The sequence below is a fragment of the Colias philodice genome, chromosome 12 (assembly GCF_061535455.1).
Source record: "Colias philodice isolate Cphi_HAF_F1 chromosome 12, ilColPhil1 Martin Lab GWU primary, whole genome shotgun sequence".
Lineage (NCBI taxonomy): Eukaryota > Metazoa > Arthropoda > Insecta > Lepidoptera > Pieridae > Colias > Colias philodice.
The window spans coordinates 2,087,172-2,102,860 of NC_143097.1; the positions used below are offsets into that span (position 1 = coordinate 2,087,172).

General features: G+C 37.2%; 1 protein-coding gene across 4 annotated transcripts in view; it reads right to left on the bottom strand.

Moving 5' to 3' along the window:
* Positions 1–15,689, bottom strand: part of SPoCk (secretory pathway calcium atpase) — a 60,082-nt gene that overhangs the window by 33,465 nt on the left and 10,928 nt on the right. For all 4 annotated transcript variants that reach the window (XR_016316422.1, XM_089701935.1, XM_089701934.1 and 1 more), the window contains exon 3: positions 15,181–15,346. Coding sequence is in view for 3 of the 4 variants with exons in the window: in XM_089701935.1 (XP_089558061.1) it covers positions 15,181–15,346 (166 nt within the window). In the remaining variant the exon portion in view is untranslated. The remainder of the gene's footprint in view (positions 1–15,180; positions 15,347–15,689) is intronic.

The following is a 15,689-nucleotide window of genomic DNA, read 5'->3' on the forward strand; positions in this document are numbered from 1 at the left end:
AATTCATACTCGGTTCATATTACGCTTGCGTCGCTGACCTACTTTATTTAGTCGTATTACTTGTTATTGTAACTTGTATTGTAACATTCTCTGTTTGAATATATACTTTTGTTATTAAAAATGCCGCCTAAGAAAATGACTAAGTTACCTGATAGTGACGCTTCGGATGTTAATGATTCGGAAGATATAAATGATTCGCAGTTATCCATGTTATTAGCTAAACGCGAAATTATATTCGAAATGGTGCAAAGAATTTATGATTTGTCCTTGAACATTCAAAACAACGCTGCGCTTATGGAAAGTTTCCTTGACGAGTCCGCGCAGGTAGAATCATTACGCGATGATTATAAACAGTGTTTAGACGAATACAATACTCGCTTATTATTATTAACACCTACCGCGAAACCTGATTATAAAAGCCTCGTTGCATTCGAGTCTTTATATAGCAGGATTAAAAGAATTAAATCGCAATATTCGCAACCAAGTCCGTCACACGGAGATATTAATAATTTGCATAAAAATAGGCCTAAATTACCGCCTATCGAATTAGTACCATTTTCGGGTGATATTCGCTCATTTCCGCTGTTTCTTTCGAATTTTGAATCAGTTGTTCATAACAATCCCGGCCTTACAGATGCCGAGCGTTTATATTATTTACTAGGTAAATTAACGGGGAAAGCCACAACTGTTATAGCTGGTATAACCCCCTCCGCTGAAAATTATAATTTAATATTACAAACTTTAAAAAATAAATATGATGATAAACGTATGTTGGTTTCCGCGTATTTAAATCAAATGTTTGATTTTAAACCTTTGCATTCTCCATCCGCAACAAACTTTGATTTATTTACTGATAACTTTATTAGCGCAGTGCGCGCCTTACAGAATATAAAGTTAGATAATATTACAGATTTAATGATTGTTCATATCGCGTTGAAGAAGTTAGACTCAGATACTGTTCGCGCTTTCGAGACTAAGTTTGGTAGTGAAATGCCTACTTTTGATAACTTAGTTCAATTTATTCAAACTCGTGCGAAGGTATTAGAACGCATTCATCCTTCCACAAATTCGGGAATAAATAAACCGCCTCGAAAGTATAATAATTATAACCGCAGTTCAAATAATATCTCGTCTGCTCCGCCTAAGTATCAGTCTTACGTAACAACCGCTGATTCCGCATATAGTTGTCTTTGTACAAATATTACGCATCAAAATTTATATAAATGTTCGAGTTTTCATAAAATGAGTCCGCAGGAACGTTTGAAATACGTAAAGGATAGAAACGCGTGTATAAATTGTCTCAGTATAAAACATCGAGTTTCTAGTTGTTCGTCGTATTCTGGCTGTCGCGTTTGTAAATTAAAACATCATACGATGTTACATTTGAAACGCGAATCGTCCATTCCCGCGCCTGCGTCTCACCCCCCGCCGCGCAGCACACCGCCGTTGCCTGCGCCGTCCGCGTCGGGCGAGTGCGTCCGCTCCGACATTGCGCTATGTACCGCTAGCTATACAGCTGATACTGATAACGCATTTCAATGCAACGCGCCCGCGAATAAACAATGTACTATTTTATTATCAACCGCTGAAGTCGTATCTTATAATTGTAAAGGCGAACGGCTTGTTATTCGCGCGCTTTTAGATTCCGCTTCGCAAAGTCACTTCATTACGAATGAATGTTGTGAACGTTTAGGTATTAAACCGCAGAAAACCGAACGTACTATTATTAAGGGGTTCGGTGGTTCAGAAAAAATTGTAAATAGTAATTCCGTAAATATAAAATTTTATTCACGTCTTGACAACAACATATCTTTTAATATTTCACCGCTAGTTGTTGATCATGTTACGGATTTACTACCTACCGCTGTTATAGACACTTCTGTCTTATCGCATATTTCGCATTTACCGCTCGCAGATGAGAGTTTTGGTACGCCAAATAAAATCGATTTATTAATCGGTGCTTCTCTGTTCCCTCATCTGCTTCTCCCCGACGTAGTTCATGCATCTCGTGACTCGTCGGCGCCCGCTGCATTGCGCACGGTGTTAGGCTATGTAATAATGGGTTCAGTACCCACCATACCTAACATACATAAACCGCCCTTGACGTGTTGTCACGTTCAAGAGACCGCCGCTATTGACTCATTAGTCAGGCGTTTCTGGGAGCTCGAGGAGCTTCCTACCGCACCGCCCGTTCAACATCCCGATGATGTTGAATGTGAAGAATATTATAAATTAACTACAACCCGCGATCCCGTGAGTGGTAGATATATTGTTTCGCTTCCATTTAAGGATGATTTCTACACTCTCGGTGACTCATTCAATATTGCCCGCAAAACGTTTCATGTGCCTCGAAAGAAAGCTTCAAGCTTCACCTAAATTAAGGTTGGCATATGATGACGTCATAAAAGATTATCTAACTAAAAATTATATTTCACCCGCGCCTCCGTATGATCCGCGTGACCCTACACCTATTTATATTATACCGCATCACGCTGTTCTGCGCGAGGATAAATCGTCGACTAAGCTGCGCATGGCTTTAGATGCTAGCATGCCAACTTCTGGAAGCCAGCGTTCATTGAATAACCTTCTGCATGTTGGGCCGAATTTACAAGGCAATTTGTTTACAATAATTTTAGGTTTTCGTCTCCACGCGATTGCCATGACCGCCGATTGCCGCCAACAGTTTCTGCAGATATTCGTGCGTGAGTTTGATCGTCGTTTTCAATGTTTTTTATATCGTTTCAGCCCGCAGGATCCGCTGCTGCTTTATCAATTTAATCGAGTTTGCTTCGGCATCAAGTCTAGTCCTTATCATGCACTGCGCACGGTAAGACAGCTCGTAGAAGATGACGGCGCGAAATATCCGCTCGCGAGTGGCATTGCGTCTTCCTCGTTGTATATGGATGATATCGCCTTCTCTATTCCCACGGAATGTGAAGCAGTTTCCGCGTCGAAGCAGCTCATCGATTTGTTTAAGGGAGCTCAGTGGGATCTTATTAAATGGAATAGTAATAACAAAAATGTGTTAGATAATCTTCCCGCTTCGCACAAACTTTTACCCTCCGCGGTGGAGTTTGATAAGACCGTGCAACATAAATTACTTGGTCTGCATTGGTCTACTGTTGATGATTGTTTTTATTTTAAAATAACCGCACCCGCCGATGTGATGTGCACTAAGCGCTCCATCTTGTCAACTATCGCCCGTCTGTGGGACATAATGGGCTTCGTTGCTCCCACAGTCGTGTATGCCAAACTGTTAATAAAACAACTTTGGCAACTTAATCTTGATTGGGATGATTCTCCGCCTCCACACATTATTAAAATGTGGAAACAGTTCTGTGATGAATTACCAGCTCTCAATGATATTCGCATACCACGTCATATAGGTTTTACTTGTGATTGTATTCTCACTCTTCTGGCCTTCTCTGACGCTAGTGAACTTGCCTACGGGGCAGTCGTGTACGCTCATGTCAGCACTGTCTCTGGTAACGTCATTCGTCTTATTTGTTCTAAATCTAAAGTCGCTCCATCTAAACCGCTAACAATCGCTCGCTTAGAACTTTGTGGTGCACTCCTAATGTCAAAGCTGCTTCGCACTGTCCTTGACAGTTATTCACAACACTACAAAATTAATGCATACGCATTTACCGACTCTAAAGTCGCGCTCTATTGGATTAAAGGTTCGCCGCACCAGTGGCAGACGTTTGTCGCAAACCGCGTTGTGAAAATCACAGATAACATCCCATCAGATAATTTCTACCATGTTTCTGGTATTGAAAATCCCGCTGATGTTCTTTCGCGTGGCATTATGCCACAAAATCTCGTCTCGCACCCTCTGTGGTTCCAAGGACCCCAGTGGGCTCGTTCGGACCCATCTGATTGGCCTCTTAGGAGTCTCGATGGTGAGTCTATTGCAGACATTCCCGAACGAAAATTATTAACGCACACTGTGTGCTCGCCTATAAAGCATTGCGCTTTATATGATACCGCCCTTCGCGTATCCTCATGGAGTAGGCTTTTACGCGTTGTTGTTTATATTTATAGGTTCCTTAAATTGTTACCCCGCCGCGGTGTTATGATGACCGCAGAGGACCTTAATTTCTCTGAGAATAAAATTCTCGCCGCCCTGCAAAATAAATATTTTGCAGAGGAGTATTCTAATATACTCAATAATAAATCTTGTTCGCAGGCTTTTAATCGCTTGAGGCCTTTTATTCGCAACGGACTTATCCTCGTTGGAGGACGTCTGAGTAATTCCGCCCTGGAATATGCACATAAGCATCCAGTGATATTACCGCGCAATGATCATATCGTTAACATGATCATTGATTATTATCATATTAAATATATGCACGCCGGACCGGAACTTTTAATGTCGTTGCTTCGCCAAAAGTATTGGATTCTTTCCGCACGCCGTATTGTTAGACAAAGAATTCACTCATGTAATACTTGCTTCCGCATGAAACCGCGTCCAACTTACCCGCTGATGGCTGATTTACCTGAATGTCGTACACGCCAAGCCGTTAAAGCATTCAGTGTAACAGCTTCGGATTACGCAGGGCCTATCGCTTACACTCCTGTGCGCCGCCGTGGTGTTCACAGCGAGAAAGCATACCTGTGTATTTTTACGTGCCTCACTACGCGTGCAGTGCATATCGAAGTTGCGACCGACCTCAGCACTCCTAGTTTTCTTGCCGCGCTCAAAAGGTTTCTCTCGCGTCGAGGACCCGTTGATACTATGTATACGGACAACGGTACTAATTACAAAGGAGCCGATTCCTATCTCCGCGATTTATATAAATTTCTTAATAACGAATATCGTTCGAACCTGGAGCATGAGTTCGCTGAGAGTCGTATAAATTGGAAGTTTATTTGTCCCAACTCTCCACATTTTGGAGGTGCTTGGGAAAGTATGGTGAAAGTAATTAAAACGCATTTGTTTCGAGTTATCGGTCAACAAATATTATCGTATGAAGAACTCTGTACTGTTCTCACTCAAATTGAGTGTTTACTTAACTCGCGACCGCTGACAGTACTGAGTTCTGACCCCGCAGAACCCTCGGCTTTAACACCGAGTCATTTTTTGAATACCGCGCCTTTATTATCATTACCCGCGCCGCAAGTCAAATCTGATCACGTCAGTTTGCTTGATAGGCATTCGCTACTGGACAAGTTAGTTCAGTCGTTTTGGAAACGTTGGAGAATGGAATACTTACACGGTTTGCAGGTTAGGCAGAAATGGAATACGCCTTCCACACCTATTACTCCTGGAACGGTCGTGGTTGTAATAAATGATAATGCACCGCCCCTAACCTGGCCTTTAGCCGTCGTAGAGAAAATACATCCTTCAAAGGACGACGTCGCGCGCGTTTGTACAGTTAGAACCGCCAAGGGAACTTACCTTCGCCCGGTCGTTCGTTTATGTCCGCTTCCAAGACAATAGTTATATCGCATTAGTATATTACCGCAGTTAGTTAAGTTTAATTTTAAGTTTTTGCACCGCTTTCGTTTATAATTTCTTAGTTATAATACCGCCGTGACTTTAGGAATTTTTTTTACACCCCGCTCGCTTTACGCGATCCTAGAGTCATAGAATTTGTTAGTTGTAATACCGCCGTGACTTTAGGAATTTTTATACACCGCTCGCATTACGCGATCCTAGAGTCATAGAATTAGTTAGTTATATTTCCGCCGTGACTTTTAGGATTTTTTATTATCCCGCTTGCATTTTGCGCTCCTAGAGCCATAGAATTTGTTATTTATATTACCGCCGTGGCTCTTAGGACTTTTATTAACCCGCGCGCATTATGCGATCCTAGAGTCATAGTTTTTCGCTGTATCTTATGATTGGTTTTAAATGGTGACCCATTTAGGGCGGGTGGATATGGTAACGCCAATATAATTAAAATAGTAAATGTAGAAATTAAATGTTTATTATTTTGTGGTGTGTTCCTTCATCCTTCCCTACATACGAGCACAACCAATCATCGCGTGGTCACTAACCACGTGACACGTCCAATAAGACGTGAACGCGACGTGCTTGTCGCTGCAGTCAGTCGAGTTCGCTCCGTTCCTTCGCGAGGTTCGGGACTCGGCCACCGCCGGAGAGCTTCCACGAGGCTCTCTAGATCATCAGGCATTGTGCCCTTGTAACATCACCGGGGTATCCCGTGCCCCGGCCCTTGGTCGCGCTCACCGCCGCGTGTGTGTTTGTGTGGAGTGTGGGACTGGACGCCGTTCTTGCCCGCCGCGAGCTGGAGGACCCTGACCGCGTGGCGGCGCGTGTGTTCTGGACGCTACTCCCTCCGACGAGGTACGTGCCGTGTGTATCCTGTCTATCCCTCTTTGCTAACACCACGTAGATCTGAATACAGTCCACTTTCATATCGAGAATATATTTACGTATATTTTTATTTTTTTATATTGGCGCGACCACAAGTCAAATGATTTTTGTTCTAATTGTATTTTGGTAGTAGTTTGTTTAGAATTTACATTACCATTGTTTAATTTTTATTTTGTATTTGCAGTAAAATAAAAAGATGAAAAACTTCATTAGGTATATTGTACGACACCTCACTCTGAATCGCGCTAGCGAAATTTTTTCGTTACAGAGCACATATACAACTTTCGGACAATCTTCATTGAGGCCGGCCGGCAAATCGAGTATGTCGAGAAACTTCACTTATTCGATGGAGGTATTCTACCTTCCTTCCTCCACAGTTGTGGGACCCCGACGTGCATTGAACACGCAGCTTTCTGATACTAGTAGCTAAAATCAAAACCACAGATATGTCTGTGATCAAAACCATAATAATATTTTTACCTATTATTTTACTAAAAGTCGAGTGCATCGAAATCGTAAATATGTTTTTCACCTTCCTGGTTTTTTTTCCATAGTAAATAGTGTTTTTGATTTGTTGTTGTATGAATAATTATTCTTACTTGTTGGTTATGAAATGTATTTTGAAATAATTTACTTTTACAAATCATTACTGATATTAGTTTTGAGTGAAAATGCTTGGATCAGCATAATATCATATTTGCTACTTCAAATACATGTTTTGATTAAAAAAAAACAATAGTGTAATGTAGGTAATAAAATAAAACTGCGTTTTATTGTAGGTAATCAATTTTGACATTATTTATTTCCCAAAATTACAATAAAATAGTTTACGCCAACAAATATAACTTTTATTTTTATAACAATCCTACTTCCTACTAATGCGAAAGTTCATACATGTTTCAAAAGAAAAACTTTTACTTTTACTATTATTTCAATTTATCCGGTTTAATTAAGACTTAATATTGATACATATGATCATTATAAATACAAATAGGAATTAACAATATAACGAATACGTGGCACAACTAAAATTTTACCGATACCACCCGTGGTCATTCTCCTTTGTGGGTCATTTGTAACAGGATGGCGGTTCTACAGCGAAAAAAAAAACCGGCCAAGTGCGAGTCGGGCTCGCGCACAAAGGGTTCCGTAGCAGCAAATATAATAAATTACAGTTAAATCAACCTATCTCAAAAACTATAAGAGATACTTTGATCAAACCAAAAATCGTTGAAAGAGTTAATTAGCATGCATCACCTCTATTTTTTTTAGAATTTTATACCCCGTAGTTATAAAAATAGAGGGGGGGGGACATACTTTTTACGACTTTGAGAGCTGATATCTCAAAAACCGTTCACTTTAAGAAAAATGTTTTTTAGAAAACTTTATATCATTTTAAAAGACCTTTCCATTGATACCCCACACGGGTATGTACATCGAAAAAAAAAATTTCATCCCTCAGTTACATGTATGGGGGGCCCCACCCCCAATTCTTTTTTTTACTATTTAGTGTCATATTTTTGTAGCGGTTCATACAACACATATTCCCATCAAATTTCATCACTGTAGTACTTATAGTTTCCGAGTAAATCGGCTGTGACAGACGGACAGACGGACAGACGGACAGACGGACATGACGAAACTATAAGGGTTCCGTTTTTGCCATTTTGGCTACGGAACCCTAAAAGAAAAATGATGGTCAGAACGCTGATACCGGATACCTTAAGATACTGTAATATAAAATATTACTAGATTAGATAAAATATTATAGGTAGTATCTTCACCGTGTGTGACGCGCTTTACATTCACGCCATCTAGAGTTAAATCTTTATCATTTTTGTATACGTCTGTGTGTGTAAACGACCCTGTATGCAATGACAGATGTTAAAACGCATAATTTTACCGAATTGGGTGGATTTTAAGGCAATGATATAACATATTTCAATAAAATATAATATTCAGTAACCGCCATGACTATTCCTAGGTTTGATGACTATTCCAATTACGCAAAAACTCAAATAAACTAGAAATGTAGAATTCAGCGCCATCTAGCGGGATATTGGCTGGGAACAGATCGTTGCAATCACCTTAAGATATTCCGCCGTGACATGTGTACGAAAATCGATAACATTTTAAGGACACAGGTTGGTGATATTCCGTTAAACGAAAGAGAGGAAAAATACGACTCAGAAAGGGAGAGAAAGAAAGGGCGATATTTCTTAAGGGTGCTATAACAGTTTTTCAATAAAAACCGCTATTTTACGGTACAATTTTAACTCAAAGCACTTACACGTGAGAACAAAGTAATATCTTAATTTAAAGATAATATATTCAGTTCTACGATCATCTTATAAAAATTGTACGACGTCATACAAAATTGTCACTGAAATACGATTTTCCCAGCACAATGATCGCATAAAATGCAAAAAAATGGGGTCTAAACCGGTACACTTTTAAGAAAATTAAAAGCCTAATCTATCTTCTTACCTATAAATTATTGAGGGATATATAGTCCTTTATAGATTGTGATAATTTTTTTGTATCTAAATCAAAATTTTATTTCAATTATAAGCTAAATTAAAAATACTTGTCGATTTCTTCATACATTTTGCTCTCGCGGGTCGTCAGACCGCGCTCAGAAGCGCTCTTGGAAGGACGGGTGTATCGCTCCTCGTCCCAAAAATAAAAACGAAATAGAAAAAGATTATTGTGCGTATACTGTCGTTTTCGTGATTTGAAATATTTGATACTTTATAAGAGTAAACTGTATAAGTTTCATATTCCAGTTATTTGTAATTTAAAATTATGTTTTAAAAATTATGTTGACTGAGATCCTCTTTTTTTATGGGTTGTTGAACGGATTGGTGGGGTAAAGCAATTTGACAAAACTTAAATCCAAAATGGCGCCGACGAAAATTTGCCATCTTTTCGTCATGGGTGTCATTTTCATGGTTTTTGGGGTAGCTATTAACCAATATGAGGTCAAAAATAAAATCCAAGATGGCGCCGACGAAAATTTGCCATCTTTTCGTCATGGGTGTCATTTTCATGGTTTTTGGGGTAGCTATTAACCAATATGAGGTCAAAAATAAAATCCAAGATGGCGCCGACGAAAATTTTACATCTTTTCATCATGGGTGTCATTTTCATGGTTTTTGGGGTAGCTATTAACTAATATGAGGTCAAAACTAAAATCCAAGATGGCGCCGACGAAAATTTTACATCTTTTCGTCATGGGTGTCATTTTCATGGTTTTTGGGGTAGCTATTAACTAATATGAGGTCAAAAATAAAATCCAAGATGGCGCCGACGAAAATTTTACATCTTTTCATCATGGGTGTCATTTTCATGGTTTTTGGGGTAGCTATTAACTAATATGAGGTCAAAACTAAAATCCAAGATGGCGCCGACGAAAATTTTACATCTTTTCGTCATGGGTGTCATTTTCATGGTTTTTGGGGTAGCTATTAACCAATATGAGGTCAAAAATAAAATCCAAGATGGCGCCGACGAAAATTTGCCATCTTTTCGTCATGGGTGTCATTTTCATGGTTTTTGGGGTAGCTATTAACCAATATGAGGTCAAAAATAAAATCCAAGATGGCGCCGACGAAAATTTTACATCTTTTCATCATGGGTGTCATTTTCATGGTTTTTGGGGTAGCTATTAACTAATATGAGGTCAAAACTAAAATCCAAGATGGCGCCGACGAAAATTTTACATCTTTTCGTCATGGGTGTCATTTTCATGGTTTTTGGGGTAGCTATTAACTAATATGAGGTCAAAAATAAAATCCAAGATGGCGCCGACGAAAATTTTACATCTTTTCATCATGGGTGTCATTTTCATGGTTTTTGGGGTAGCTATTAACTAATATGAGGTCAAAACTAAAATCCAAGATGGCGCCGACGAAAATTTTACATCTTTTCGTCATGGGTGTCATTTTCATGGTTTTTGGGGTAGCTATTAACTAATATGAGGTCAAAAATAAAATCCAAGATGGTGCCGACGAAAATTTTACATCTTTTCATCATGGGTGTCATTTTCATGGTTTTTGGGGTAGCTATTAACCAATATGAGGTCAAAAATAAAATCCAAGATGGCGCCGACGAAAATTTTACATCTTTCCGTGATGGGTGTCATTTTCATGGTTTTTGGGGTGGATATTACGCAATATGAGGTTAGAACTAAAATCCAAGATGGCGCCGGTGAAAATTTGACATCTTTTCGTCATGGGTGTCATTTTCATGGTTTTTGGGGTAGCTATTAACCAATATGAGGTCAAAAATAAAATCCAAGATGGCGCCGACGAAAATCTGTTATTTTATTTTAGTTTACTTCTTTAATATTAAGAAAATTACACCTATGACGAAAAGATGTCAAATTTTCGTCGGTGCCATCTTGGATTTTGGTTTTAACCTCATATTCGTTAATAGCTACCCCAAAAACCATGAAAATGACACCCATCACGAAAAAAGTCAAATTTTCGTCGGCGCCATCTTGGATTTTGGTTTTAACCTCATATTCGTTAATAGCTACCCCAAAAACCATGAAAATGACACCCATCACGAAAAAAGTCAAATTTTCGTCGGCGCCATCTTGGATTTTAGTTTTGACCTCATATTTGTTAAGAGCTACTCCAAAACCTTGAAAATGACACCCATGACGAAAAGATGTAAAATTTTCGTCGGCGCCATCTTGGATTTTAGTTTTGACCTCATATTGGTTAATAGCTACCCCAAAAACTACCCACACTTGCAAATGTGTTTGCTACGTAGGAAAAGTTCAGGTTTAAGAGTATCCTAGGTAATGTGTTATGTGACGAATACCTATAATTTATTTCATTCCGACTATTTTTCGGAATAACATACATTTACTAAGAATTGTATACAATGCCGGATTTAATACAGTGCCGGTAACATCATATGTATGATAATAATTCTACATTTCTTAAAAAGCTTTGATATTGTATACAATTCATAGATTATTATTCAATGAAATAATGATGTAAAATAGTCACACTTTTTTAAGTTGTTTGAATATACTAACATACTTATTAGGATCGTACCTACTAATAAAAGTAACAAAATGAATTTTTAAAGTTCCTAGTAATCTTCTGGAATCAATTTCAATAAAAATACATAATATCAAAAATTAAAAATAATATCAAGTATGAAGATGGTCTATAAAATGGAATGCGCTATGTTTACGTGAGCGGGATATTGCCGCGAACAAAGTTACGTCGTTAGATACCTAAATTTGAGTAACGCAGATTTGTGACAGCGTCCTTAAGAAATTTCACTTCTAAAAATACACAGTTCTGAAATGTACGGGGCTTCTTATTTAGCTTTATTTTGTTTACGTTATTGTATCACGAATTATCATAATGAATTAGGGAACTATTTAAACTAGCTACATTTACTTTACAGTACAAATACGATAACGTAATCGAGAAAATCTAAATACTAATATTTTGAACTACATGCCTATCATCCACATAAGAATATTGATAAGACATCCTTTAAAAACTGACATGATAAAAAGAGCAACTATGGAGTTTCTTGCCGGTTCTTCTCCGTAGATACTGCTTTCCGAATCGGTGGTAAATGTTAAAAATATGTAATGACGTTTCAAAAGTGCTTCTAGAAGAAGTCTAATTGAATAAATAAATGTTTGAGTTTGAGTTTATCTTTTAAATAGCAGAGTATTAAATATCAATCCACTTCCAAATAATAAATACATAGTTATTTAAAAAAAAATGTTTTTATAAGATAAACTCATGAAATTATTGTATTGTCACCGATCCTTGTAAGCATGTCAGTAAGAAATCTGTTAAAAGTGAGTCAAAATCGAGTCTAAAGGAGTAGTTTACATACAAACTTACAAAAACACAGGTGAAGGTAGTAATATAGTATAGATATAGAAGGTAATAATAGCGTGTTAAACGGGTAGAAATTCAATTCAACATTAATTCTAGAATTTTCCAGAAGCAATTTCCGGTGACAGCGCGGCGCCCTTTCACCAATGATACCACTTATCATAGCGATTGAAAATCAATTACCGGTTCACCCAAAACATGGTTTAAAAAACAAATACTTTAATTTAAAAAATATGCAAAACCGAATTACTCAGAAGTACATAAAAAAATGTACCGTAAGGTTAACAGTGTGCGGTTGTCATGGGCAACGGTGCCTGGATAGAAAAAAACCGGACTCAAAACTGGTTTAAATGCACGCAGAGGACATGTAAGTTTTCTAATATGCATGTAATACTAGAAAAAGGAATGGCTGACCCCTGAAAGTGTTTGAATAGTGCAAAACACCAATAGGCAGTAAAAAAATATCATGGATATTATTATATCCATGATATTTTGCATCCATGATACAAGAGAACACCATATCACTATTCAATTTAACTATACATTTGTGTTAAGTCATGTTTTCATAGAAGCAAAAAAAAAAAAAGTTATTTTGGGTTAACCATAAGAGATAGATACAAACCATCGTATATACCACCACCATTGTATATACCATCGCGGACTTTTCTGTAGACCTTTTCAATGTGTACATTATTAGTACATTATTTTGATAAAACTCGTAGGGTTCAGCCTGCGTTTGCAATGTAAGCGGAAAAAATGTAATTTTTTACGACATCACATTAGAAACCTCAAAAATAACAGTACTTCTCCACTATTTAATGGATGTTATTATACATAAAAACCTTCCCCTTGAATCACTCTATCTATTAAAAAAAACCGCATCAAAATCCGTTGCGTAGTTTCAAAGATTTAAGCGTACAAAGGGACATAGGGACATAGGGACAGGGAAAGCGACTTTGTTTTATACTATGTAGTGATAGTGATAGTGATACCTACTCGGCAGCCGACCGTCACGCGACATGCGCTACACAGACCAAAAAGTTTGAGACGATGTAATAAAAGTTTCACTTTAAATATCAAAGGAATTGTCGATGACAGTATGATCGGTAAATGAATACTCAAATTATATATAACTTTAAATTACTGGCGCAAAATGAAGCCCATGAAATCAGTAAAAATATGCACCATTACAGTAATATTAAAATATCAGAGAAAAGATCTCACAGAAACATTTTCATTATCCATTAATGATTTTACAGGAAAAATCACAAAATAATACACAACAGCTAAACAAATAAAAGTGAAACAAATCGTTTAGTTAGAGACCATAGAAATCTAAATAACAAGACACTAGAAGTCGTAAGCGTGCGTGACCTTGTCGCCACTCAGGTGATTTGCACATCACCAGTGCATTCGTCACTGTTCAGTTGCTCTGGAGACCTATGAGTGTATACATGGTGTGTTTCAGCAATTCCCATTGCGGAAATTCTTCCACAAGTTGTAATTATAATTATAAAGGAATAATATTTCATCGGAAAATATATTTTTTTAGAAATAATGCCGTTTTTCCTTAAAATTATAGAATATTTACAAGTATTACGACTGTCACCATAGTAATCGAAATAACAATGAATGACACAGTCGACCATTCTTATTATCACGTTTGTTCGTATTGGAGCAAAAAGTCTCATATACTTAGGGATGTTATTCTAAAATAAACCGTAAATTCGTGCGTTAGGATACATATTCAAAAGCTTAATTTAATAGATAAGTTAGTTTTCACTAAAATCAAGCTGTCCAATAAAAGGCATAGTTTACTTGTGTGTACTGTTTAGCTTTCGGTTTGAATGTGTTGATTTTGGCGACAGCGGTTTTCATACGAATTATGACATTATAGCACTTCTATGTGTCTTGTTATTTAGATTTCTATGTTAGAGACACAATACATTTAATTTATATCCGTGAAAATTATGTTTTCATTTAAAGTACACGAACGTGCTGTATTCGGTATGAATCATCAATCACATGCTACAAAACATAGTATAATGTTTTATACGTAGGATTAATTTTGATTATGTGTCAAATATAACTACGCCTTTTCGTGGGATTTTAGGCTTTAGAAACGGGCCATAAATAACGCGAAATAAAAAAAAACTTTGATATATCGCACTGTTAAAGTAACTGTTCTGTCAAAATAGTGGGGTATAAAAAAAATTATCTCCTAATTTAATAATTAGGATTATTTTCAAACTAGGTTTAAGGGGTTTAGTTTTTACATGAAAGAGAAGTTAAGAGTCATTATAAACGTTTATAAAATAATGAAAAGGCTTAATTTTACGATACCATAAATAAAAATAGGTCTTTTTATTCCTATCGATGATTGAATAGATAACTAAATAATAAAGAAATGAACTTTTAGAATTTACAATGTAATGAAACATTTTCATTCAAGCTCAGTTAATTAAGATAAATTCTAAATATTTAATTTGATTGACGAATAAACAAACTTTTTTTTATGATTTTCATTTAGCAACCTAAACGTAGATAGTTTTTTATGTTGCGCTCATTAAACCATATTAAATTTGATCACGGTCGCTTAGGTAGGAATATTTTTGCTGCATTTTCCATAACTTTGAATAATTTATGCGACAGAATAACTTTGGATTCATATAAATCTTGGAATAAACAAACTAATTCTTTACTGCCTTTTATTAGTTTTTCTACGTGTACTCCTTTTCTATATCTATTTATTCTGAAGGGACCAATCATATGAAGAGGCAACCTATGCAATTCGAAGACAACGTCGAATTTACTCACATAGAAATTCATCGCAAAATGAGAAATTTCCTGCACCTTTCATTTCTACCCGCTTTCAAAACACTGCATTCTCAATATCAGTGTTGTCAGACGATTCTACGTCTTAATTCGTTCGCCTAACGTCTATAATCGTGTACATACCTAACAGAAGCAGTATCAGCGGATTCTGGAACTGCTCTATATACTTCTTCCAGAGCGGATCCTGCTCTTTCACCTGGAACTCGTTCGCGCCCACGAAGTTCATGCGATCGTTCGCCTCGCGCCATGTTAGACCGCGCCTGACGTCCACTTGTAGGCGTTCAGCCACCTGCACAGAAGATTATTTTAGGTATTGTTGTAATATAAGGATATGGAAGTGTTTTAGAGAAGGATATGTAAGCCAGTATGTCCCGTGGGGGTAAGGGAAACATGCATTATGCATACATGTTTCACTGATCGATTTTCTTTTTAGGGATAAATACTAAATACTAGTTTTAAGTTTTAATTTTAAGAATTTATTTGTATGCCAGCACAATAAAGTGTTAATAAATAAACATGTGATCAGCCTTCTGTGTCTTGCTAGACCGTTTTACGCTCATGCCTTTACCACTGTACCAAGGAGTCCAGTCTTAGAGAAGGACGAAAGACGAAGGACGTCTTTACATAAAATA